This window comes from Euphorbia lathyris, chromosome 2 (assembly GCF_963576675.1).
Source record: "Euphorbia lathyris chromosome 2, ddEupLath1.1, whole genome shotgun sequence".
Taxonomy (NCBI): domain Eukaryota; kingdom Viridiplantae; phylum Streptophyta; class Magnoliopsida; order Malpighiales; family Euphorbiaceae; genus Euphorbia; species Euphorbia lathyris.
Window position 1 is genome coordinate 43246862 of NC_088911.1, and position 23345 is coordinate 43270206.

The 23345-nt window shown below is 32.5% G+C and overlaps 3 protein-coding genes and 1 long non-coding RNA gene across 5 annotated transcripts; 1 reads left to right on the plus strand and 3 right to left on the minus strand.

Annotated features, from left to right (window-relative positions):
* Positions 1 to 772: 772 nt before the first annotated feature.
* Positions 773 to 2956, plus strand: LOC136217948 (small ribosomal subunit protein eS7). The gene is made up of 6 exons (XM_066004657.1): positions 773 to 913; positions 1035 to 1116; positions 1208 to 1281; positions 1367 to 1490; positions 2187 to 2369; positions 2622 to 2956. Exons 2-6 carry the CDS (start codon positions 1042 to 1044, stop codon positions 2739 to 2741), a joined length of 576 nt encoding a protein of 191 aa, XP_065860729.1. The 5' UTR covers positions 773 to 913; positions 1035 to 1041; the 3' UTR covers positions 2742 to 2956.
* A 1760-nt stretch (positions 2957 to 4716) lies between these two features.
* Positions 4717 to 8856, minus strand: LOC136217949 (uncharacterized). Of its 2 annotated transcripts, XM_066004658.1 has the most exons (10): positions 8605 to 8856; positions 7705 to 7800; positions 6126 to 6210; positions 5831 to 5952; positions 5658 to 5682; positions 5479 to 5562; positions 5351 to 5380; positions 5162 to 5267; positions 4987 to 5052; positions 4717 to 4918 (listed from the first exon to the last, which is right to left on the minus strand). In XM_066004658.1, the coding sequence occupies exons 1-9, from the start codon at positions 8695 to 8697 to the stop codon at positions 4989 to 4991; spliced, it is 705 nt and encodes a 234-aa protein (XP_065860730.1). In that variant the 5' UTR covers positions 8698 to 8856; the 3' UTR covers positions 4717 to 4918; positions 4987 to 4988. The 2 variants fall into 2 exon arrangements, with proteins under 2 accessions (XP_065860730.1, XP_065860731.1); XM_066004659.1 differs by lacking the exon at positions 4987 to 5052.
* A 1276-nt stretch (positions 8857 to 10132) lies between these two features.
* LOC136217950 (cysteine-rich receptor-like protein kinase 10) lies at positions 10133 to 14029 on the minus strand. Its single transcript, XM_066004660.1, has 5 exons — positions 13630 to 14029; positions 12774 to 12984; positions 12446 to 12683; positions 12203 to 12353; positions 10133 to 10839 (listed from the first exon to the last, which is right to left on the minus strand). The coding sequence occupies exons 1-5, from the start codon at positions 13819 to 13821 to the stop codon at positions 10462 to 10464; spliced, it is 1170 nt and encodes a 389-aa protein (XP_065860732.1). The 5' UTR covers positions 13822 to 14029; the 3' UTR covers positions 10133 to 10461.
* Positions 14030 to 19288: 5259 nt separating this feature from the next.
* Positions 19289 to 22793, minus strand: LOC136220355 (uncharacterized). The gene is made up of 3 exons (XR_010684500.1): positions 22442 to 22793; positions 19734 to 20547; positions 19289 to 19655 (listed from the first exon to the last, which is right to left on the minus strand). It is a non-coding gene; the product is annotated as an uncharacterized lncRNA (long non-coding RNA).
* Between the last annotated feature and the right edge of the window lie 552 nt (positions 22794 to 23345).

A 23345-nucleotide genomic window follows, 5' to 3' on the forward strand; every position in this document is an offset into this window, starting at 1 on the left:
CTCTATATATTTTTTATGTTTTAATATACAATTGAAAATAAAAAAATACAGAAAATCTATATTTAGTGGTTGGAAAATATTTTTCAGTGTTGTAGCCAAACACCGGAAAATATTTTCCAGTGTTGTTGCCAAACAGGAAAATATTTTATTTTCCTGCACAATATTTTCCCTGCATAAAATTTTCCAGAATACAATATTTTCCCCCAAACAAACGGGGTCTAACTTACAAGAACACATGATTAAAAAAATCCATCAACTTTTATACATTTTTAAAAAATAAAAAATATTTTTTTTCTTTTATTCAACCATTCATCAGACTACTGAAATTTCACATAAAAAATAATCTGTCTACCAAGATATATGTATTTTTTGAATTTCTATGAAATTTTAGAAATAACTAGAAGGTTTTTTTTTTAATTTTAATTGTATAGAATTTTAAACTCATTTATTGGCTTTGAAGTGATATATAGAAAAAAAAAATTGTTTGGACAAAAAACAGAAGACCCAGATGGTGAGAAAGTGTAACCGTAAAGAATAAAAATAATTGGGTGTTTTTGATAATTGTTTTAATAGAAAATAAGAAATTGGTAAAAGCCAATAAAATACCAAATTTAAATGTAAAATTCCTCTAATAGAGAAAACTGGGCCGGAAATTTTGATAAAAATAAAATGCTGGGCCGGAAGGTCCAGTACCTTGTTTCATTAGGCCAAGGGCCTTTTTCTGAACTTTTCTCTATTAATAATCTCGATTGTCCAATAGAAACACCAACCAATCTTGACCCTTGCTTCCTTATATTTAAGCCGCCTTCACCTTCAAACCCTAGGGTTTCTCTCTGGTCTGCGAAGCCTAGACAGCTTAACTAGAGCTTTATTCCGCTCTCACTTGCTACTTCGATCTGCTCTCCCCCTTCTGGTACGTTCTTAATTTTCTTACTGTTGAGACGTATATCGAATTATGTGTTCTAGTTCATCCGCATGGTCTCCAATCCACTTACTAATTTATCGATTTTGTTTCTCTCTTCGTTTTATGCCAGTTCAAAGATGTATACCACCAAGCAGAAGATCCACAAGGATAAGGATGCTGAACCCACTGAGTTTGAGGAATCAGTTGGACAGGTTCTTAAATCTCTTGTTATCAAATATTAAAGATTAAATCAGAAATTTTGTTTAATCGGAATACTATTTTCTGCGTTTGTTTTTATTGTAGGCACTGTTTGATCTGGAAAATACCAACCAGGAGCTGAAAAGTGACATGAAGGATCTATACATTAACTCAGCAGTGTAAGCATAGTCTTATGTAATATTTGCATTTTGGTTTTTATTGGGTTTTCTTCTTACATGTCTGCTTCTTTCATCTGTTGTGCAGTCAAATTGATGTTGCCGGGAGCAGGAAGGCTGTTGTTATCCATGTTCCTTATAGATTGAGGAAAGCTTACAGAAAGATTCATGTCAGGCTTGTGAGAGAACTTGAGAAGAAGTTCAGTGGGAAGGTAATTATATACTCGTTCTGCTGGGTGTTCTTTCTGTTTATCATTGTTCTTTTCAGGACTCCTGCTTAAATTTTTACAAGACATTCCGAGTATAAAGTAATCTTGTTGTATGCACTTTGATTAAATTTGTTGGTAGTTGTGCTCCTATTGAAAAGCATCTTTCTCTAATTTTATGAATGAGAAGTACACTGCCTGTTGGCTTTGTCTGTTTGTTTGGTAGATTGGTAATGGTTTTTGCTGATTTAGTATATCACACGTTCATTATTTTTTGCAAATGCAGCTTATATTTAGTTAACAATTAAGAATTGCTTGAGGGTTGAATAGCATAATGCCAAAATACTTTTATGTTGAAGGCATACAGCTTTAGATATTTATCTTTCTCCTTGTTTTATCTGGCGTGCTTTCTAAATTGATAGTCTTGTGAGCTTATCTTGGATTTTTCATAGGGCTTTAATTATTTCTCTGCATTGTCTGTCTAATATCGAAAATGTTTTTATCTTGGTTTGTGGACAATGATTTCAGGGAGGCTTGAGTTTTGTAGAGGAACCTATTTAGAATTATTAATTTGGTAATGAGCATCATGTTTTCATGAGAATAAAAAGCTAAAGAGTTGTTAGCTGTTTCCACGACACCCCTTTATGATATTGAAGTTTGTGCTGCCAAGGTTCTTATACTTTTAGCCTTGTAAATTGGCAGGATGTGATACTGATTGCCACAAGGAGGATAATGAGGCCACCAAAGAAAGGATCAGCTGCTCAAAGGCCTCGAACCCGCACACTCACTGCTGTGCATGAGGCAATGCTGGAGGATATTGTTATGCCTGCTGAAATTGTTGGGAAGCGTACTAGATATCGAGTTGATGGTTCAAAGATAATGAAGGTAATTGTTTACATAAACATTTGACTTATTATGCACTAGAGCTAATGCATCATATGATCCATATCTCTACAGATTCAAGTATGTTTACATTACTGATGTTCATTTGCTAGTTAGCAGTTCTAAATTACTCAGTTGAAGAACTCATTTTCAGTAAATCAAATTAATAGTGGATTGCTTGTGCATCATTCATACGATCCATAGATGTTTCTGTAATTACAATTATTCATCCTATTTATACCTTTTGGTCCTCAGGTTTTCTTGGACCCAAAGGAGCGAAACAATACAGAATACAAATTGGAGAGTTTTGCTGCAGTCTACAGGAAGCTCTCAGGCAAAGATGTTGTGTTTGAGTTCCCCGTAACTGAGGCATAGAAAGAGAGCTAGTAAACTGTTTAAATGTTTTTATCAAAAATTTTGGATTTTGTGGGCTTATTTAAGTTTTGACATTGATTAGTTGGTTTAGCATTTATGGATGTCTGAAGTGGATTCATTATGTTCATTTTGATCAACGCCGAGTACTTTAACTTGTCATCTTTGTTTGCAAATTATTGCTTACTCCAAATTTATAAATTTTGAAGTTTGATCGATGATGAGCTTGGTCATGGAAAAACAGGTCTCTTAAATTTTTTAGACTACATGGTGATAACAGTAAAAAAGGATGGTCATTAGTCATCATTAATAGAGTTGTAATCGAGCCAAGATGAGCTTTAGCCTGCTCAGGTTTGACTCGCTAGAAAAATGACAAGCTCGAGCTCAATATTTTGTTTGTGAGCTGCTCGTTCATTTATTTGTTAACAATTTCTGTTTGCAAGTTTTATACAAAACTATATAGTTTTAAAACCTATAGAAATAAAGTTTCACACAATTATTATTATAAAAAAAAAAAAAAAGTTTCACACAATTATATAGTTTTGCATTTCCTTCTTTATAGAAATACTATCATTAAAAAAATATTCAAACTAAATTTGTTTCTAAACTTATTTATGAACATTATATTTAAGTTTGTTCAAGAATGTATAATTGAGTTTGTTAATGAGCTTTCAATCTGAGTTTTGTCCTGTTTTAGGATTGTATATGATTGAGCGTTGTGTGATTCGGCTCATTAGCAGTAAAATAATATTGCTAATGGTTATTTTATTACTCATATTTGGTTGTCTTTCCTGCTGAATAGGATTGCGTCTTTTGCCATGGCTTGATTGCATGACAGTTTGTCTTTCTTGCTCTTGTTAAGTTCATTCAGTTTATTTTGAAGGAATCTACATATTAGAATGAGATATTAGCTTCCTAAACTTGTTCAATTCTATTAGCTTTTAAACTTGTTTAAAGTTATACGCATGGCTTTTAAACTTGTTTAAAGTTATACGCATTTAAATTAGTTTTTCTGCATATTTTAAGGGCTAATGAGGCATCTTTAAAATTTAGGTGGTAAGTCAATCTGGAAAAATTATGAATACAAGTACCTTGCTTTTATATATATAAATTTGTCACATTTTACCAATTTCTTGGCATTGTGGGCGAACAGAATTCTAAATGTCTTACTTCTAAATATAGTATGCTAGCCTAAACCATTGTTTTGTGGTTAAAATAAACCGTTGGCCACTAATGTTTGTAGGGTTGTTTTAAAAGAGCTAATTTTGTCAGTACAATATCTCCCATCTTGAAATGCAAATTGTTTGTTTCATATCATGCTACATAATACGCAGACTTGTAAATTATTTATGTGATGTATCTTTTTGGTTACCATCTTGATATTGAAATTGTTACTATTCTAGCAAAAATGTTTTTTTTTTTTTTTTTTAGTTGCTAAAATGATTTTTGAACTCCAATTGTTGTACAAGGGTTTTGGTAATACAAATGAGCAAGATGGCAGGTATAATTAACGGAATATTTCTAGAAAAGAAATTAGACAATATGATGCACATGAAATTTAAAGAAGGGATGACTACCAAAATGGCCTCAAGGTTGGGGAAGTGTCAATTTGACTCTCACAATTTTAACCCAACATTTATGAAAATGTGTAATTATAGTCTTGTCTAATTACCTCGGAGAAGAAATGGATAGACTTGTAGGGTTAATTGACTCCATTTCATGAACATTGGGGTGAAATTGACATCATTTCATAAACGTCGGAGAAGAAATGGATAGACTTGTAGGGTTAATTGACTCCATTTCATGAACATTGGGGGTGAAATTGACATCATTTCATAAACGTCGGGGCTAAATTGATGCTATATATGTGGGGGTCAAATTGACACTTCCCCAATAATTTTGAGGTCATTTTGGTACCTTGTACCTTTAAAAGAAAACTAATTATCAAAAGAAAGATAAGAATAAGAAGAAAGAAATGTGAAACAAAATAAATTTACATATTTGAATTTTCAACTGTCACTGACTGCTGCTGCTTGCATAATATGTTATGCCAATCGAGAATATGTTATGGGCTTTTCTGATATAAAAGTAAAATTCTAGAATGGGTATAAATAATACTAGTCTAAATCAATATGCTTTTGAACGCCTGAAGCTCATGTATCGAAGCAAAATCTGCAATCCTGAAAAATATATATCTAGTTTAGTGATAAAGAAGGATGAAAATGATAGATATAGAATGGGAATGTACCTCTAAGACAATATTACAAGTCCAAGGTACATTGCCCCACAAAGAAACAAGAATGATATCAACCCCCTACAAGAGTTAGCACTTGCAAATTTAAATCTCGTTTTTAGCTCCTTAAAGATAACAACTTTAGAGACATATCAAGCATTCTAAAACATAGAGATGATAAAATACTCACCAAATAATGCCCCATCCCATGCCACTACAAGGGCAAGGACAAACTTCTGCAAATTTCTCAGCGTCGCTTGAATGAACTCGACGTGATATAAGATCATCATAGATATCTATATCATCACAAATATTAGCAGGACGCTATAATTTTCCACAATTTATAAGGATGGAAATATGTTTTAGCTGTTCTACATACCGTAAACAGAAAACAAGCTGTTCATTACACCTGCAGTAATAGACAAGGATGTGAACACAGAAGTTTCTTCTAGGCGAGATATCGGAAACCAGGTTGATTGGTTGGTAAAAAGAAAGAGTTGCATTTACCAATGAATAGAATAATATACCGAAGAGTACGAACTTCTGTTGTTTCTTGAAGGACCCAAATCACCCCAAGGAAAAGAATAAACCCTGATTGCTCATCATGTAAATATGACAATACACATTGAATATTTGCTTGTTCACATAATAGGTAGCCAGATCTATCCAGGTTATTTGACACGTACCGATACAAAGCCCTCGAAGTGTCCACTGTGTAAACAACAAAGAATTATTAAGTAGCAACAATAAGATACATATTGTTCTGCGTCCATTTTTATCTTACAGATGCAAATAAAAGGGAACACATCATTTACTTCATCTACTAGTAGGAGATGTTTTTGTTGCTTAAATCACTTACATTTTTAGCTACGAAAAGTACAACAAGTAGAGCAAAAACAAAACATCCAGCTGCAATTCTCGCTGTGAGAAGATTTGTGGATGCAAGAATCAAAAGCATCCCCCAAAAAGAGGAACCAAGATCTGAAGTGAAGTAAAAGATACCAATAATGACAACAGTCAGTAATTCAAGAACAAAGAGTTCATAGGTTCAAATGTTATACAGGGAACTGCACATCTTGGATAGAAGGTATAGATATAGTTAACCTATACTTCTATTAAAAAAAAGTATACAATGCAAAGGGAAGAGAAATTACATCCAGCTGGCAAGATTAACCAGTATACACCACCACGTGTTTGAGTTGTGCCACCTTCATCTGCATGAACCTGAATCCCTTCTACCTGGAATAAATATGCACAATAAACTGATTCTAGTGTACTGCTTAGTTAGATAATCAACTTATAACTTGGCATTGCCAATCTTTAATTTTGCTGACTGACGCAATGGAACTGTGTTTTCTGCAAGAGTGTTCTGACCTGAAGAACTTGCATATACAAGCATTTTGGATAATTTGACTCATCAAAGAAGTTCTAATAGAAGATGAGGCTTTAACAGCATGTGCCAAAATAGAGAAAGTGATAGTAAATTCTACCAAAAAGCAACAAAACTGTGTGTTTGCAATATACCATCAAACTTTGCTGACAATATTGAGCTGGTTATGTTTGGGAAACGAAATGGAACTTTTTTGCCCGTTCTCTTAAATAACATAAAAATGCACAATGACATTTTGCACTAGCTCAAGAACTTCACTTTTATTTTGATTCCTATGCATATTATTGCAGCACTGAAATCTACTTTTTTGCGATACACAGATGTGGTTTGTCCTGTCTCCTAATTAAGGTGGACTATGAATGTATTCTAGAGTACCTTCACATAAGGCTTGCTTCTGCTGATAACGCAAGGAAACTTAGGAATTAATTATAAAATATTACATTGGAATATGGGGTTTTCTCATAAAAGTCAACAGATTCAATTCGAAGTTCTTTCGTACTAAGTTTCAGTTTTTAACTATTTTATATTTAATTCATTGTATACTATGAAGGCTCTCCTTTATTATCCATTCCAATTCAGATAATTGATGATTATAATAACAAACGGAGTTCTTGAATTTGGTTCACTTTGTTTCCTTTTTTCTCTTTGTTGGGTTTTACATCAGCAAGTTGCACACAAAATAACATTATAGAAAAAGCTTCACAAGTTAAGCATCATATGATGTCATGTTCAATCCTTTATCATATTTGCTAGGTAACAATATTGAAACCATAAAGCTCCTTAAGCCAAGGAAGCCACTGCCAATTCTGCACTACTATGAAAAATCTCTGACTCCTCTCAGGGTCGTCTTATGAAGAGTTATATCCAGAAAACAAGAAAATGGCATACACCTTAATACAATTACATTATTGCAGAGGCAACTAACCTAATAGGATGCGAATAAATCAAAAGCGACTAACATTTCCTTTTGTCACAATCAAGCAAGCGCATGCATATGTTTTCTATATAATTGATGTTTTTGATTTGATCCTACCAGAACACATAATGATGCCTCTAATTCCCTTTAACCATGTGATGCATGAAAATACATGATATTTTAAGAGTACTTAGAGTAAGCCTATGTTGCACGGAAACTGAAACAGAAACTGAAATACATTATTTCTAAAAGATTATAGCTAGGAAACAGTAAGGAAACGGATACAAAAAGAGGAAACACTAAGGAAGAAGAGTTTCCGTGTAACATAGTAGTAAGCATAACTGTTATATGTATGCAATGCAGCACATCAACAAAACTAACTAAGATCTCATTATAGGAAGTGCAATTCCACAAAATAGCTTCTTACATGGCCACATGTCAATTTACAAACAATAGCATGGCTAGCCTCGTGAAGGAACACAGTCACAAGCTTGAATGGCGTCAGCAATACTGTTCTCCATAACTACAAAAAAAAAAAGGTCAATGCTTAATTCCACCAAGTACTAGTGATAGCATAATCTATTACCGAAGTGTGCAACTGAAGCAGCTAAAATTCCAGGACTGCTATTCTGGTCCCAAGATCCAAACTGAAGTTCAGAGTGATATAATACACATTAGTTTCCAGATATTGCAGAAAGAGAAAGTTTAAGCATTTCATATGATCTTCTACATAGCTGAGTTCACTAACACTTTACAAAAGCTTTCTCCACAATTTAGGAATATACAGTTGAATTCGCACATTTTCAAAAGTCAAATCAGTATTACTCTTGAATTTTCAAATATTTACTTTAGTTTCATTCGATTTAAACAAAATTTAGTCCTTAATTTATCTTTGAAATCCCAAAACATTTAGAAGGCAACGCCCATGGAACATAAAATAAGGTGAAACAGTTATATCCCTTAAGAATTTGAGGAGCTAAAGTATAAACAAGGATAAAGTTCACATGTCTGAAATCAACTGAAACAGAATTTTGAGGGATTTTGCTGGGCAGCAGCAAGTTTTTTGTATACCCGTTGGCTCAGATGAAGAACGAAGTAATAGAAAAGGAAAAAGTTCATAAATACATAACCGTAAAAAACAAAATAAGAAGAGAAAGAAGCTCTCAACATCTTAGATCTTGCAGCAAGTCAAGGCATAAATCTAATTATCTGAAGCAGTGTTTGTCAGGTGACAATTTAGTGAAGTAGCAAACGGAGTAAACGCATTAATCAATAGCAATTCGAATTCAACAAAGGAAGCCTTTAAAAGAGAGAGAAATGTGAATACCGCAAGAATAATAACAGCGCAAACGGAGACAGTGACGAGAAACACAACTTGTTCATGATTGCAACAACTCTTGAGCTCCCAATTTGGCCTCATTTCTATTTTCTCTGTTTTGAGTTATGTGAACTTACTTGATCTCTTCTTGGTGGTTGTTCACCCACTGCTTCGATTCTTGCTCATATATATTTATATTATATTTACACACAGATACACATACAGAGAGCGAGAGAGAATCTCTCTTCTTCTATTGGCTGAAGGATGGTCTCCCATAGGTATCATTAAAGTAAGGAAAAGTACGCTGGTATAAAATAAGCTTAATTTGTCCAATTCCCCTTAGAACTTTCAAAGCATAGCTCCGTAACAATGTAATCAATTCATCATTCGGTTGCAAAAAAAAAAAAAGTAAATTAAATGTAGAAAATGTATTCAGAGCGTGTTTTAGAATGTTATTACATAATTCAAAAATAGAGTAAAAATGAAGTTATTACTTACTCAACTATAAACTTTGTATTTTCTAATATTACAACTGCAATATTCCGACCTTAATTGTTTTACTTTTTTTTAAGATGTGTATAATACATTTCCCGCACTTAACTTTTTTTTTTTGCAATCGAGTGATCAATTGATTACATTTTATGCAAGTTCAGGAGCTTCGGGACACTTTGAACGTTCAGGGGTCAATTAAGCTTTTTGGACAAATTCAGGAGCAAATAATATATTAAGCTTATAAAACAATTCCGTGTTTTGGATGGAAAGTAATGATTTAATAATGTATATATATATAAAATTATTTTGATATCCTTTTAATTTGTATAAATAAAAAGGAAATTTATAAAATTGGGATCCATTTATATATTTAGAATAATTATTCAACCTACTACATATCTAGACTATATTATGGTAAGAGATAATTTTATCATTTTTAATTTTATCCGGTCTAATTTGACCATTTATTTGCACAAAAAGATCTAAATAGTTTGATGAATATAAACGTTTATCTAATTATTTATAAAAACATAATAATTAATTAGTGTAATAGGTAAAAATATAAGGTCTAATAAACTCTCAACTTAAACTTCTTTGTTAGAAAATTATGGTTCCTATTTAGAATATTTAAATATCAAATTCTAACTAGACATCAAATTTATTAAACTTAATATTGTTTTTTCTCCATTTAAAAAATATTTATAATTATGTATCAAATTCTGATTTTTGATTATCTTAGTTAAAAATTAAGGATCCTACTTATGTACCTAAATATTTTTTGGGGGCTTTTCATATACCTGGTTCAAAAAAACATATGTATACCAAAATAAATAAAATATTAAAATAATTTTTTTTTAATATTTTTTAATGATTTATTTGATTTCTCAGTTTGAATCTCGTCAAACACTTTGTAGATGGATTCTCGCTCAATTAAAGCTTTTTACATACGCTAGAACTCGAACTCAATAAAAAAAAAAAAAATCACAGAAATAGACAAATCAAAATTTTAAATAGAAGCTGAAGCCGGGAGGATGGCACCCACAGGAAATCCAAAACACACACAATATTATTAAGAAAGAGAAAATAATTACACAAAATGAACGAAACAACCCACAAAGGGGAAGAACAACTACAATTTTAAAAAAAAAACAATTAAGCAAAACGGTACTGGACTAGTCCGTTATTAATGAATTGAGAAATTTTAAACAATAAATAAAATGAAAGAAGGAATAACAATTAAAACATAAAACAAAAAAGAATGAGCATAAAACTTACAACTTAAAAATGAAAAAGGAATAATACATTACATTCTCTAGATATACATCAGAAAGAATACATGTTAATGCTATACACAAGATTAACAGAGCTATATGGTCATCTACCTTCATCAATAGAAGAAATAGACATGGAATTTCTAGAGTAATCTTCAACAAAACTATTTCCCCCAGAAGCGTTGGTGATCCCAGTGCTTGTGCTGGTAGCATTAGTCTTATCATTAGAGAAAGCAGAAGTGCTCGTCGTCGTGAACTGTCCTCTACGGCCTTGAATTCCAGGTTTACCTGGTCGAGCTAAAGTAAATGAATCACTTGAAAGCATCAGATAAACTGAGTTCATATCAGGTCTTTCTGCAATTAATTGCTGACAGCATAACAATCCCAGTTGAATACACATTGCTGCCTCATCTCGATTGTACTTAGATAGGTTTTGATCAACTATATCTAATGTCTTCCCTCCTTCATACAGCTTCCATGTCTGATTAACAATCACCAAACAAAAGATATCTGAAAATCAATACTCAGATGCATTGCAGCAACAGCCTAAGTTCCATATGATATCATGAATTTCAGTTGATTAACTATTTTAATCACAGAATCTAAGATCCTCATCTTGACACACAGCTAGCCACATTGCTCATATCAGCCCTCTTACTTTTGCAGCTTATGTGATACATTGTCTAAGAATATATTTTTGATTTTTAGTTTTCATGTCTTTTGGCATTGAATAGTATTCAGATATTAGTTGAAAAAAAAGTAGAATGTAGATGATTTTAAGAATTATCAGCTGTAATTGTCAAGTTATTTGGGTAGAAAATGAATGTAGGATTTACTGTCTTAGTTATGTTCAAACAGGGCCATAATCGAACCGAGCCAAGCCAAGCTTTGCTCTACTCATGCTCGGTTGGACAAAAAATTGATGAGCTCGAGCTCAGTTCATTAAGAAAATTATCTGATCATGAGCTGCTTGCGAGCAACTCGTTTATTTTATTACGAGCTTTACTCGCGAGAAACTTATTAATTTTGTTTATGAACTTTGCTTGTAAACAACTCATTGATTATGTTCATAAGCAACCTCAACAGAAAGCTACGTACTTTTGACATTAACATTTGAAATCTACAAAGCTACAATTTCACACAAAACTAAGTAGTTTTACATTTCACTCTTTATAGAAATACTATTATTAAAAAAACCGAACCAAGTCTGCTCTCAAGCTTTCTAGCTAAGTTTCGTTTTGCTCAAACTCGTCTCATTTACGAATCAAACCTCAAAATTGTGCTCAAGTTCAGTTTGTTTATAAGTCGAATTAAACACGGTCGAGTTTTATCGAGCCGCTAACGAGCGCTCATCTCATTTACAGCCCTATGTAAAATCAGTGATGTTTTTCACAAAACATCAACTTCTTTTCCTTCTCCATAAGAGTTTGAGTTCTGAATTGTCAAGCAACCACTTAGAACTAAAAACTTAAACTAATAGTTAATAGTTAAGTCAAAAATAGTTTTTATATTAATCTTCCCATATGAATTATTACTGTAAATTTGAATCAAAGAAGGCAGAAGTGTTAGATCAATATTGGATGGTCTGCTTTTGGTGAAACTAATATGGGATGCAAAAGTCAGTCAATGGTAGCAGTGACTGCAATGCATATAAAAAAGGAAAGGTCTAGATAGGTCACTGAGGTCAATTTTATTACCTTAAAGGTAGGACTTCAAAAGAGTTAATAAAATAAACTTGGAAGCCAATTTTTCAAACAACATACTAATGAATTTTGTGCGTTTTTAAATTCAGATTGGTCTCCAAAACACGAGTAACAGATGCATCAGAAATAAAATTGACTTACATAGCACAAGATGTCTGCCTTTTCACCACCAAGTTGGCGGTCATAATTTTTTCTCCCACTTACAATCTCCAGTACCAAAACTCCGTAGCTAAAAACATCGGTCTTCACCGACAAATATCCGCGCATAGCATATTCAGGGGCCATATAACCGCTACATTCACGATTTAACAAAGCCATGTCATTGATTTCTACATTTCTATCTGTATAAATATGTATAAGCCAAGCATGAATAAGTTTACTCACTGTGTACCAGAAATCCTAAATGTATCCATATGAGTGTCATCGCCAGGAAAGAGCCTTGCCAGGCCAAAATCTGATATCTTGGGATTTAAATGTTCATCTAACAAAACATTACTGGCTTTGATGTCTCTATGAATGATCCTTTCAGGGGCTTCTTCATGGAGGTAGAGAAGACCTTTTGCGACTCCTGTAATTATTCTAAACCGAGTTGTCCAATCAAGGGAAGCTGATTTCATTTTATCTGAGAATTTCAACACTTGGACTGTTAGCGTTAGTCTTAATAACCTTAGGAAGACTCATTAATCTTATTTTTTTACTTTTTTTTTTTTACCAAAGAGAAAGTAATCAAGGCTTTTGTTTGGCAGATATTCATAAACAAGCATCTTCTCAGGTCCTTCAACACAACATCCTAACAGAGTAACCAAGTTCTTGTGCTGGATTCTCAGTAATAGTTTCACCTCATTGGTGAATTCTCTCACTCCCTGTCTTGAACTTAATGAAAGCTTTTTTACAGCAACTTTTTGACTACTTGGTAACAATCCCTGCCAGAAAACAGCTCAATTATTCACATCATTGCCAAACCCATCAGATCAAACCTAAATGCAATCATCTTCAAAAATGAAAACAACAATAACAAGAATGATATAAAGATTAAAGGGATAAGGGTCAATTTCACCCCCATTTGACCGTATTTCATTATCATATGAAGGACGGATTGCTCGCCGGAGAAGGCGGAAATTTCATCGAAACTGTGTTAAAAAAATATCAATTTAGCACTAATATATTAAGAGAGACCATCACAAACACCTTGTATCGAAACATTCCCACCAATAGGTTTATCAATAGGCTGAAATGGTTGTATGAAATGCACAAATTGGTCTGTAAAAGTTGTCATACCGATTTGGGTGGCTTTTTACTAGTCTAGTCAAATAAAAATGGTCCCACCAACGACATTTTCTCAGCATCCTCCCTTTAAGAAAATCATTGTTTCGAGCTAGGGCATATGAATCATTGTTTTGTAAGAAAATCCCTAGAACCGTATAAATAAAAAATGAAGCTATATAGCCAAGTTACAACATTCCTAAACTCAGTAAATGTACTGTTATCTTCGTCCTCAATAAGCTCCGCTAATATACAGTTCTCCTGTTATCCCTATTTAAAAAGATTGCAGTAAGAGGATTTAGCACCTTGTAAACGGGACCGAATCCTCCGTGACCAAGCCGGTTCAATTCGGAGAAGAAATTAGTAGCAATTTGAAGCGTTCGGAGATCAAAGAAGAGATCAAAAGCTTCCAAGTCGTCCTGAGTGGCACCTGTCTTAGCAGCTCGGTTGGATCTGAGCTTCTCTAGGCAAGCACATAAATGGGAGAAAAATCCCATGAAGGCATCCGATAAACCTCAGCCTTGGAACGGTGTAATTGGTGATAACGGCTCCAGTTGCAGGTTTATTAGGCAATTAGAAGAATTGAGTACAAGGAGAAGCAGAGAGTTGAGAGAAGAATGAGAAGGTTGGGTCTCTGAATGAGTCTTCTTCATCAGTTCAGGTTCTGTGTACTATGTACGTACGTTGGTTTAATTAAGTCAATGTTTAACCTTTTAGTTTTAAATCCGCGTTTTTATACTTTTCTTTCGTCAATCAAATTAAACAATTACTACTTAACCTTGCGTTGCCGGCTTACCTTTTGACGAGTGTTATTTAGTTTGACTGTTATTATCCCTACAATGGGGCTAATTTTGACTGCACGTTGGCTGACATTTCGTTTCTTTACGGATTCTATTTTTGATCAATAGCTGTCTTTTGAACTTTTCTTCTTTTTAGTAGTTGCAGGTATTATATATATATAAAAAAACCACCTTAACTTTCTTGTTTTAAGTTTTAATGGTCAAGCTTGTATTGAATATTTCATTATCGATTTTATTATGGATCTAACTCTTATTTAATTTTTTCATCAAGTTTGGATGATATATGTTATTAGGATGATTTAACATATTGACACGGACAAATAAAAATAAAAGTTTCTTAATTAGAAAAAATAGAAAATAAAAAGTAAAAAGAAATTATAGGAATCAATTGTCAATAAATTCTTTCAAGCTTGACCTTCTTTTTCTAATTCCGCGATTTTTAGTATTAGAATCGTCAAATAGATCTTCTCCTCCAATAGTAGAATCCATTTCAAGTATATCCTTCCAAAATCGATTTCCAGCTTGAAAGAACCTACTACCTCCGTCTCATAATATAAGTCATTCTAGAAATTTTTACACAAATTAAGAAATACAATTAATATTAAGTCAAATTAATAAATTTGCATTGGTTAACTTAAAAAAAAATTCTCTCTCATGTAACTATTGGACAATAAACATTGGAATGTTAAAAAAACACATAAATCAAGACAAAAAAATTTAATGTTTGGACCAAAAAAACTAAATTAAAAGTTTTTGGAAAATCAAAACGACCTATATTTTGGAAAAAAAAAATCAGTTTCTAAAACGACTTATATAATAGGATGGAAGAAGTACTAAAAATCGAATTTTATAATTTCTTTTTAGTTTTTACTCTCTTCTAATCAATAAACTTATTTTTCAATTTGTCCACATGGAAGTGAAAATATCCACATCAGCTGATCGAATTCCTTAACAACGCATCTCGTAATAACTCGACAGAAAAATTATATTAAGAGTCAAATCCATAACGAAATCAATTTTCAAAAACCTCAATGACAAAAAATAATTAACCATGGACTTCTCTTTAAGTCCTTGTTTGGGAGGAGGTTAATGAGAGTAAATGGGAGTAACTGAAGGTTAAGTATTAAGTTAACCTTGTTTGAGAGTTATTTTTTTTAGAGTAAATGGAGGTTAATGGGGTTAAATGTTTACTTCCTCTAACCTCCAAACTCTAACCTCTAAGCCTTTGTTTGGGAGTTTGGAGGTTAACGGAGGTGAGAGTTAAAGGAGGTAATGGAAAGGGAAGGGAAGTGATGGAATGGAAAGTTAAAAATTAACCTTATTTGGGAGTTTATAGGATGTAAATGAGGTTAAATGTTTAACCTTGTTTGTGAGTTTAAATATGGAGGGGAATGAAAGTTAAATTTACTCTGCAGAGACGAGAAATTTTAAAAAAGTTTATGTTACTCCCATTAACCTCCAATTTGGAGGTTAGAGTTTGGAGGTTAGAGAAAGTAAACATTTAACCTCATTAACCTCCATTTACTCTCAAAAAATAACTCCCAAACAAGGTTAACTTAATGCTTAACCTTCCATTACTTTCATTTACTCCCATTAACCTCCTTCCAAACAAGGGCTAAATTTGGAGTTAATGGGAGTAACGTAAATTTTTTTTAAATTTTTTTGTCTCTGCAGAGTAAATTTAACCTTCTTTCCCCTCCATATTTAAACTCTCAAACCAGGTTAAACATTTATATCCTATAAACTCCAAAACAAGGTTAATTTTTAACTTTCCTTTCCATCACTTCCATTCCCTTTCCATTACCTCATTTAACTCTCACCTACATTAACCTCCAAACTCCCAAACAAAGACTAAAACACACCGAGTTCAAGAGGCTTATTTTTTACTTATAAAAATGGAATTAAAATATAAGATAATGTGGAATCCAAAAGAAAAATTCTGAACCATCTGCCAACTACTCTGCTTGAATTGATGTCCAACCATTGACCAAAGTTAAGCGGGTGGTTCGAAAAAGTGAAGGGAGTCAGATTCGACACTCAACAACACGTCGAGAAGAAGAGCAGTGCGCTGGCACTGTGTGAGTGGGCGTGTACACTACGGACGCAGAAGTAAACGTGTCACTTCGAACAGTTTAAATTACAGTTTGAAATGGTTTAACGGTCACTTTGAACCGTAACTTTTCGGTGACGTTTGAAATTATAAAAAAAACTGTAAAAATCGTAATTTAAACTGTCAAAAATATAATTTCAAACTTACATTTAAAAGAATAAACATTTTTGACCGAATTAGATATTTACTACTAACTAATTTGACAAGAAAATGTTTAATTAATGAATTTAAAAATAAATAGGTAAAGATTGAAGGTAAATTAAAAGTTTAAAAAAGATAGAGGGACTTTTTTGAAATTTTCCATTAAATATTTTTGAAAAGCAGAGATAGAGAATTCAAAGTTTTTAAAATATAAATATAAAATTCAAACCTTCCGGTTTCTAATTTTTATTATTAAAAAAAAATTAAAATTAGAAACCCGAAGATAAACTTCCGGTTTCTTTACAATTTGAAACCGGAAGTTTGTCATCCGATTTCGAGCCCGGTTAAACAAACCCTACAGTGGGTAAAATGTCTAACCGGGCTCCCAATAGAGATAAATTTTCATTTTGAACCCCATTTTGGGGCAAAATCCAAGTATTTTCAAGACTTGGAAACTAGAGTGATGCTCACTTGGAAAAGACATTGTGTGGAAAATTTGCTTTGTTCCTGCTGCAGGTGTGATTTTCACCAGGGGCGACGACATTTTTATCCGCTGGAAGCAAGCCCCCTCCAGTTCAACAGATGTTAGATGGCTCCCATCTCCAACAGGCTTCCCTAAGTGCAACTCTGATGAATGTTATTCCCCGATTTTCAATCTATTGACTTTGGTATTTTAATTCGCAGTGCTAGTAGAAATTTAGTTGCTGCTCACAATGGGGTTCTATCTTATCCTCTTGATCCTCTGTTGGCGGAAGGTTTGAGTACGATGGAAGCTTTTAGTTGGCTGAAAGAGCAGGGGCCTCAACAATGTAATCGCAAGTCATGGTGTCTGCGATTCACAGTCCTCAAGTCTTAAATTCCATGTCAAAGATTATAAATTCCTTCTTAAGAAATTGGTTAATTAGTTAATTGTTTTGTTTGTTTTTGTTAAACTGTTTGCTCACATTTTTGCTAGGACTTATATATAGAGTTTGAGGGTTCTGTACCTCCTTTTTCTTGTTTATGCTCTAAAAGCTAATAGATTTTTCTGTGAGAAAAAGTTTAGGTAAGGGTAGGCATGTCCATTCCCAAAGTCATGTCAAACCACAAATCTCAGTGAGAATTTAAAGTAGAATTTACAGATCACCTACCAATAAGTGCTAAATTTGAACTAATCTTAAAACAGTTTATTGGATTTGTAAGAGCAACTCCAACCGTCTCTTAAGTTGGCTCTTAAGTTAAAATTTGAAGAGGGTGAATGAAAATTCATCTCCAACAGCCTCTTAGAGTCTCCTCATCCTCTCTATTAATAGAGAGCATCTCCTCACCTCTTAGTGCCTCCTAACTTCATTTTTTATTAATAATTTATTATTGATGTGTCTCTCTCCTCACACTATTGGTAATGTAACAATAAATAATAATTTTAATAATAAAATAATAAATAAAGAGTGAATATAATGAGCATTGTTGGAGATGATATATCTTAGCTACTCTTAAATCACTAAGAGTCAATTATTTATATTATTTTTAGAGAGCTCACTAAGAATCTCTTGGAGATGCTCTAAAAGCTAATTTTGAAGCTTATTGTTTCGTCTCTTTTAAATAACATTTTTATCCCTAATTACTACACTATAACTTCAAATAAATGTTTTATCATGTCCTTATTTGTCATTTTACATAAACATTTATTAATAATCAACTAAATTTTACCAAGCAAGTTCACACAATCGGCTAGCCAAAACAGCTAATAAAAAAATAATCAGCTCAGCTATTTACTGAACCCAGTTGCGTTCACATGGACCCTGATGACCACGTAAATTTGGTCATTCACCGTTAGATCTAGGCGGATTAAAATCCTAAAGTGTAGATTCAAAACATCCTAAGGCTTATATTTAATCCGTCTAGATCTAACGGTGAATAACCAAATTTACGTGATCATCAGGGTCTATGTGAATGCAACTGGAACCAAACAATATAAAAGTTTTTTTGTTTAAAAAAAATTACAATAATTTGCAGACTATTTTTTATAAAACAATAGTTTCCTTTCTTTTGCAATAGTTTGTGGAACTCTTATCTTTATAAATACAATTAAAGACAGAAAAATGATAACAATTGAAGACAATAGCATTTAAAATATGAAAAGAAAAATTAAAATCAAACAGATAGAAAATATTCAAACGGTAATAAATTATAAAAATCTATAAATAACTCCATTTGAACACAAAGAAATAATCAACCTCAATTTAAAAAGGTAAATTATAAAACTGTTCCAATTGAGAGATATATTTACATATCTAGACTCATTATATTACTTTTTACTAAATTAAACACTTTTAATGTTATCTTTCCTGAATACCCTTAATATATATTATATATATTATGACTTAACCAATTCTTGCGGAACATTACTCAAGAATTTTTATTCTTTGCAATTCAACTTCAATTTCATATATAAATCTAAGACCAAAGCTTTTTATGTAAGTATTTTGTCGATTTTACATACATAAATTCATTTATATAAGTTAGTTCTATGTATTTTAAGATAATGCTAACATTGAGATATAAATTTGGAGGGTTTATCCAACTCGTAGTGTTCGCAATTTATGATTTTGCTTCGCATAATCGTAATATGTGAAGCAATTGGCTTTGCAGAATCATAAATTATGGTCGACAGTTAGTTATAAGGTTTATGAGAATAGGGTTTGTAGTTCATGATCTGCGGAGTACTGCAAAGCACATTTATTTCGCAGTTTTCTCCCCTGGTCTGTAGTTGTCTAAACTATGAAGTAAAATTTTCTAGACTATTTTTATATAATATTGTTTTGATAATGTGTTTGTTTCTCAACGGTAGCAGTATCAATCGACCGTGTTTTGTGTGTGATTACGTGGAACCGCCAATGGAAAACAGAGGGATAAACCATATACGTGGATGGTGAATCGAAGTTGCTTCGGTTTTCAAAAAATCAACTTCGATATTTTACAAGAAAGAGTCTGCACTTCTATACGTGTTGATTCAACATCATTTGACCTACGTATGGCCATGTAAACAACATACGGTCCAAACAATTTTCTTTGAATAATAGTTCCTACTGTTGATTCCAGTGATGTTGATTGTTGCATAAAGTATTGCCAAATGAATCCAAGTGGTGTGATCCCACTATATGTTACTTTTGAACCCCGAACATTAGATGCACAACTACTATTTCGAGTTATGAAGAATGAGAATGTTTTTCAATCAAGTTGTAATCCCACATTGAAGCTGACACATCGACCAGGTTTTCCATACCTCGAGTATCCAAACCTGTATAAAAGTTTAGTTCAATTCAAATATGTTGATACAAATCTAAAATCATTTCACACACACATATATAAATCATACCTGGAATGCTTGTGCTAACCCAATTAGTTGATATGGCATGGTGCTATCAATCCTTATCAATCCTCCCTTGAGTGAATTTCTCAAACTTTCCTTTGCTAGATGAACTAGTTATAGCCATTTGTGTGGTCCTATAAGTCTTTTCCCAATAAATTACTCCCAATGCAAAATCATTAAAAAGCTTAGGAAAGTAGGTGAGGTCGATGATATTATTATCCACTGAATGAGATAGGTCGATAGTGAAAAATATCTTATGTATAACATACAATATTTCCATTAATACTGCATCACCGTATTCTTCATCGTGCCAATTTGTGTTGTCGAAAGCTTCATATACATTTGTTTGTGTGTTAAGCTCTGACTACCTCTAAAGTACATGTCTCTTAATTTGTTATTCTTCTTTAATAGATTCATTTTTTGTAAAATTGTGTTCGTGTCACCAAATCTCAACCCGGTGATCAGTCCATACTCTCAATCTCCAAATTTGAGTTCAACTCTGTTGATGTTGAACTATGTCTCTCTATATTTTGAGTTTGGTGGAGTAATCTCTCTAGTTATTATATCATGTCATATGAGAGTAGATAACGTGCACACTTCCATATCCACCAAATGCTCGAAATAAATGGTCTTAAACAATTCCATTTTGGTCTTTTGGCAATTTGCTCTTCACTTTCTTCATTACCTCGATGTTAGCCCTCACTGTGGTTAATGCCTTCGTATTCAAGCTGAACGGATACTTGAATTTTATGCCTTTAAGTCTGTCATCAAAAGATACTCCTCTCTCTCGCTTCTTTGAATCCTTCTTAGAAGCGTCAACCTTCACAAAAATGGAAATAAGTGTAAGGGAAACAAGAAAACAATACTACTTCACTGTCATAAACTACTTCACACTGCGAAACAAAAGCAATTAAATTATACTCCATAGTTGATGCAACTGTGAAACAGATAACAAAATGTGACTCCATAGTTTGTGAAACTATGAAGTCACTCATCCACTCAAAGTTATTTTGCAGCCATTAAAATCTTTCGCAGTGAAAGCAACTGCGGAGGAAATTCAAATAAATGATATGAATTTCCTTCGCAGTTGCTTTCGCTGAGGATGATTTTCATGACTGTGAAATTGACTTCCTGGTGAAATAAGAGATTTTTAACATTTAATCACGCAAAATGCATCATAAATAACATTCCAATAAGTTTCTAATATGTTTATAACATAAAATATAACCCTAATGACCTTTAAATCCCTAGAAAAACTACTAAACAATAAAGCCTCAACCAGTAAACCATAGATCATAACAAAATTCTCAGCTAGTAAACTATAAACATGCAAGGAAATTATCACTTATCTTCTTTTCGACCTTTGCCATTGAATTGCAGCAAGAAATTGCACCATAACCAAAGCAGAAAATTGTGCAAAAATCGCACAAACAAGTCCGCAATTTGTCTTTGCACAAGTAAGGTTCCACAATAATTGGTTAAATCATAATATATATATTAAGGATATTTCGGGAAAGATAACATTGAAAGTGTCTAGTTTGGTAAGAGGTAGTGTAATGAGTTTAAATATATAAATTGAGCCTCTAAAGTAATGCGTTAATAACGTCTTTTTAACAGAATTACATATTCACAACTTACTAATTTGGTCATTAAGTGCTTAATGAGATAAAAAATAAAAGATCAGGGGCTTAACGTATCCAAATAAAAAATTAAGGGCTTAATGAACCAAAAAATGAAAAATGTCATTCTTGAAAGAAAAGTCCTAGGGATACGGTATTTTTGGCACAATTATGATGGGAACAGTTCTTGATTAGGGGTCTAACGCTACCATGAAATAACAAAATTAAGCAATAAAGTTCTAGAAAAATATATACTATCAAACATGTAAAGTAGTAATCAAAGAAATTTCATATTCAAATTGCATCCGAGTGTACGACAATTATTTCCTAACATAGTCAATTATGAGCCAACACACAAATGTGAAATACACAAACAGCTGCAAAATCTTAAAAGTACTTGTAAAATCCACAAGCACTCATATTGTTTGTAACTGCACAATGAGATACCTTGAACTACAAATTATACACGTCAGAGGAAAAAAAAACAAAAGCTCTAAAACATCAGAGCACAAACAACTACCATATACAAATAACAAATTCAGAAACTCTTAAGACAATATGCCACAAAACAATCAACTCTATGCTTTCTATTTCATCTAGCTTTCTCAACACCAAGTTCAGAAAATATGGTGCGAAACAAAGCAATGGTACACAAATTACATATAACAGCTAATAAAAATAAAAAACGATCCGTTGAAATACTAAACCCAGGTCCAACAGATTCTTGTCAATAAGGAAAAAAAAGGCTAAACCCAAGTCCAATGAAAAGCAAAATGGAACTCGTAATACATGCAACAGAAAAAAATCATTTAATATATAAAACAAACTAAAAAAATACATACAAGAACCCAAGATTTCGTCAATGGAGAAGTCGATCAAATGCGCAAACAGAAGGCAGACCGTTTAGTATAAGAAACCATTCAATTCCACAAAAAAGATCAGCCCCTAGAGAACAATAGAACTGCCACAATTAAGAAAAGAGGAAAAACCGAAAAGAAACAAACTAGAAACATATCAGTAACATAAAAGAAGCAAACAAGAAAAAATATATACGAAATCAACACTTGAGAGGCAAGAAAATGAAATAATACAGACCTTGAAATTAAAATCGCAGAAGAAACAATGACATATGTAGATTCGTCTGGATCTAGTGATACCATGAAGACGAAGGAATGGACACGTCGCACACCAGAACATGAGAGCATGGGGAACATACTAAACATGGAAATCTCTCTTTTGTTGGCGTGAAAACGCGATCGCCGCCATGGAAGCTAGGAACAGGTCGAAGGAGGAAAAGAAAGAGAAAAGGAAACAAGAGAAAGAGAGGCTCCGTGAAGAATGAGAAAGCGAAGGAGTAATACCACATCTCTCTTTCCCTAGTAAATATGACGATGTTTTCATGTTTGGCTAAGAGAAGAGCAAATGACGATATTGCTCTTGGAGGAACGAAAACATTTTTGTGAGTTACTAAAGGAAAAGCAAATGACGTTGCTGCCCTCCAATTGTGAGTGAAATAAGAAAATTTGGAGGTCAAATGTGCAAAAAGTGGAATGCAATTCAATTATAAATTGAATAGTAAAAGCTTCTGCAACTGTTATATATGGAATGATTTTATATTATAAATAATATGAGCAAATCAGCTCTTTATAAGTTTATTTAATAGTAATTATCAAATAATTATCGATTACTTGGTTATGGTTTTTCATCCATTTCCCTTATCTTACTAATTTGACATCAACCATCCTTATAAAATTTTATTTTAGTTTCTATTTTATTTGTTATTTTTTATTTAATTCATATATTTATTTATTTTTATTTTTTAATTATTGGATTAATTTCACTTTTGATTCTTATATTTATATATTTTCTTATTTTTTCCTCAAAAAATATTTTTGATTAAATTTTATTTTTTGATTTTTTATCCTTATATTTATTTATTTATATTTTTATTTCTAAACTAATTTCACTTTTAATCCTTATATTTATTTGATTTTACTTT

What these genes read in the sequence shown, in the direction of transcription:
- LOC136217948 (XM_066004657.1), top strand. Translation starts at nt 1,042, where the DNA reads ATGTATACCACCAAGCAGAAGATCCACAAGGATAAGGATGCTGAACCC. An exon ending in CTATACATTAACTCAGCAGT is followed by an intron (nt 1,282 to 1,366) that starts GTAAGCATAGTC and finishes TCTGTTGTGCAG; the next exon opens with TCAAATTGATGTTGCCGGGA. An exon ending in AGAAGAAGTTCAGTGGGAAG is followed by an intron (nt 1,491 to 2,186) that starts GTAATTATATAC and finishes GTAAATTGGCAG; the next exon opens with GATGTGATACTGATTGCCAC.
- LOC136217949 (XM_066004658.1), bottom strand. Translation starts at nt 8,697, where the DNA reads ATGAGGCCAAATTGGGAGCTCAAGAGTTGTTGCAATCATGAACAAGTT. An exon ending in GTATATTATTCTATTCATTG is followed by an intron (nt 5,381 to 5,478) that starts GTAAATGCAACT and finishes CTATTACTGCAG; the next exon opens with GTGTAATGAACAGCTTGTTT. An exon ending in ATGGGATGGGGCATTATTTG is followed by an intron (nt 5,053 to 5,161) that starts GTGAGTATTTTA and finishes TAACTCTTGTAG; the next exon opens with GGGGTTGATATCATTCTTGT.
- LOC136217950 (XM_066004660.1), bottom strand. Translation starts at nt 13,821, where the DNA reads ATGGGATTTTTCTCCCATTTATGTGCTTGCCTAGAGAAGCTCAGATCC. An exon ending in GATTCGGTCCCGTTTACAAG is followed by an intron (nt 12,985 to 13,629) that starts GTGCTAAATCCT and finishes GTTTTCTGGCAG; the next exon opens with GGATTGTTACCAAGTAGTCA. An exon ending in CCTTGATTACTTTCTCTTTG is followed by an intron (nt 12,684 to 12,773) that starts GTAAAAAAAAAA and finishes TGAAATTCTCAG; the next exon opens with ATAAAATGAAATCAGCTTCC.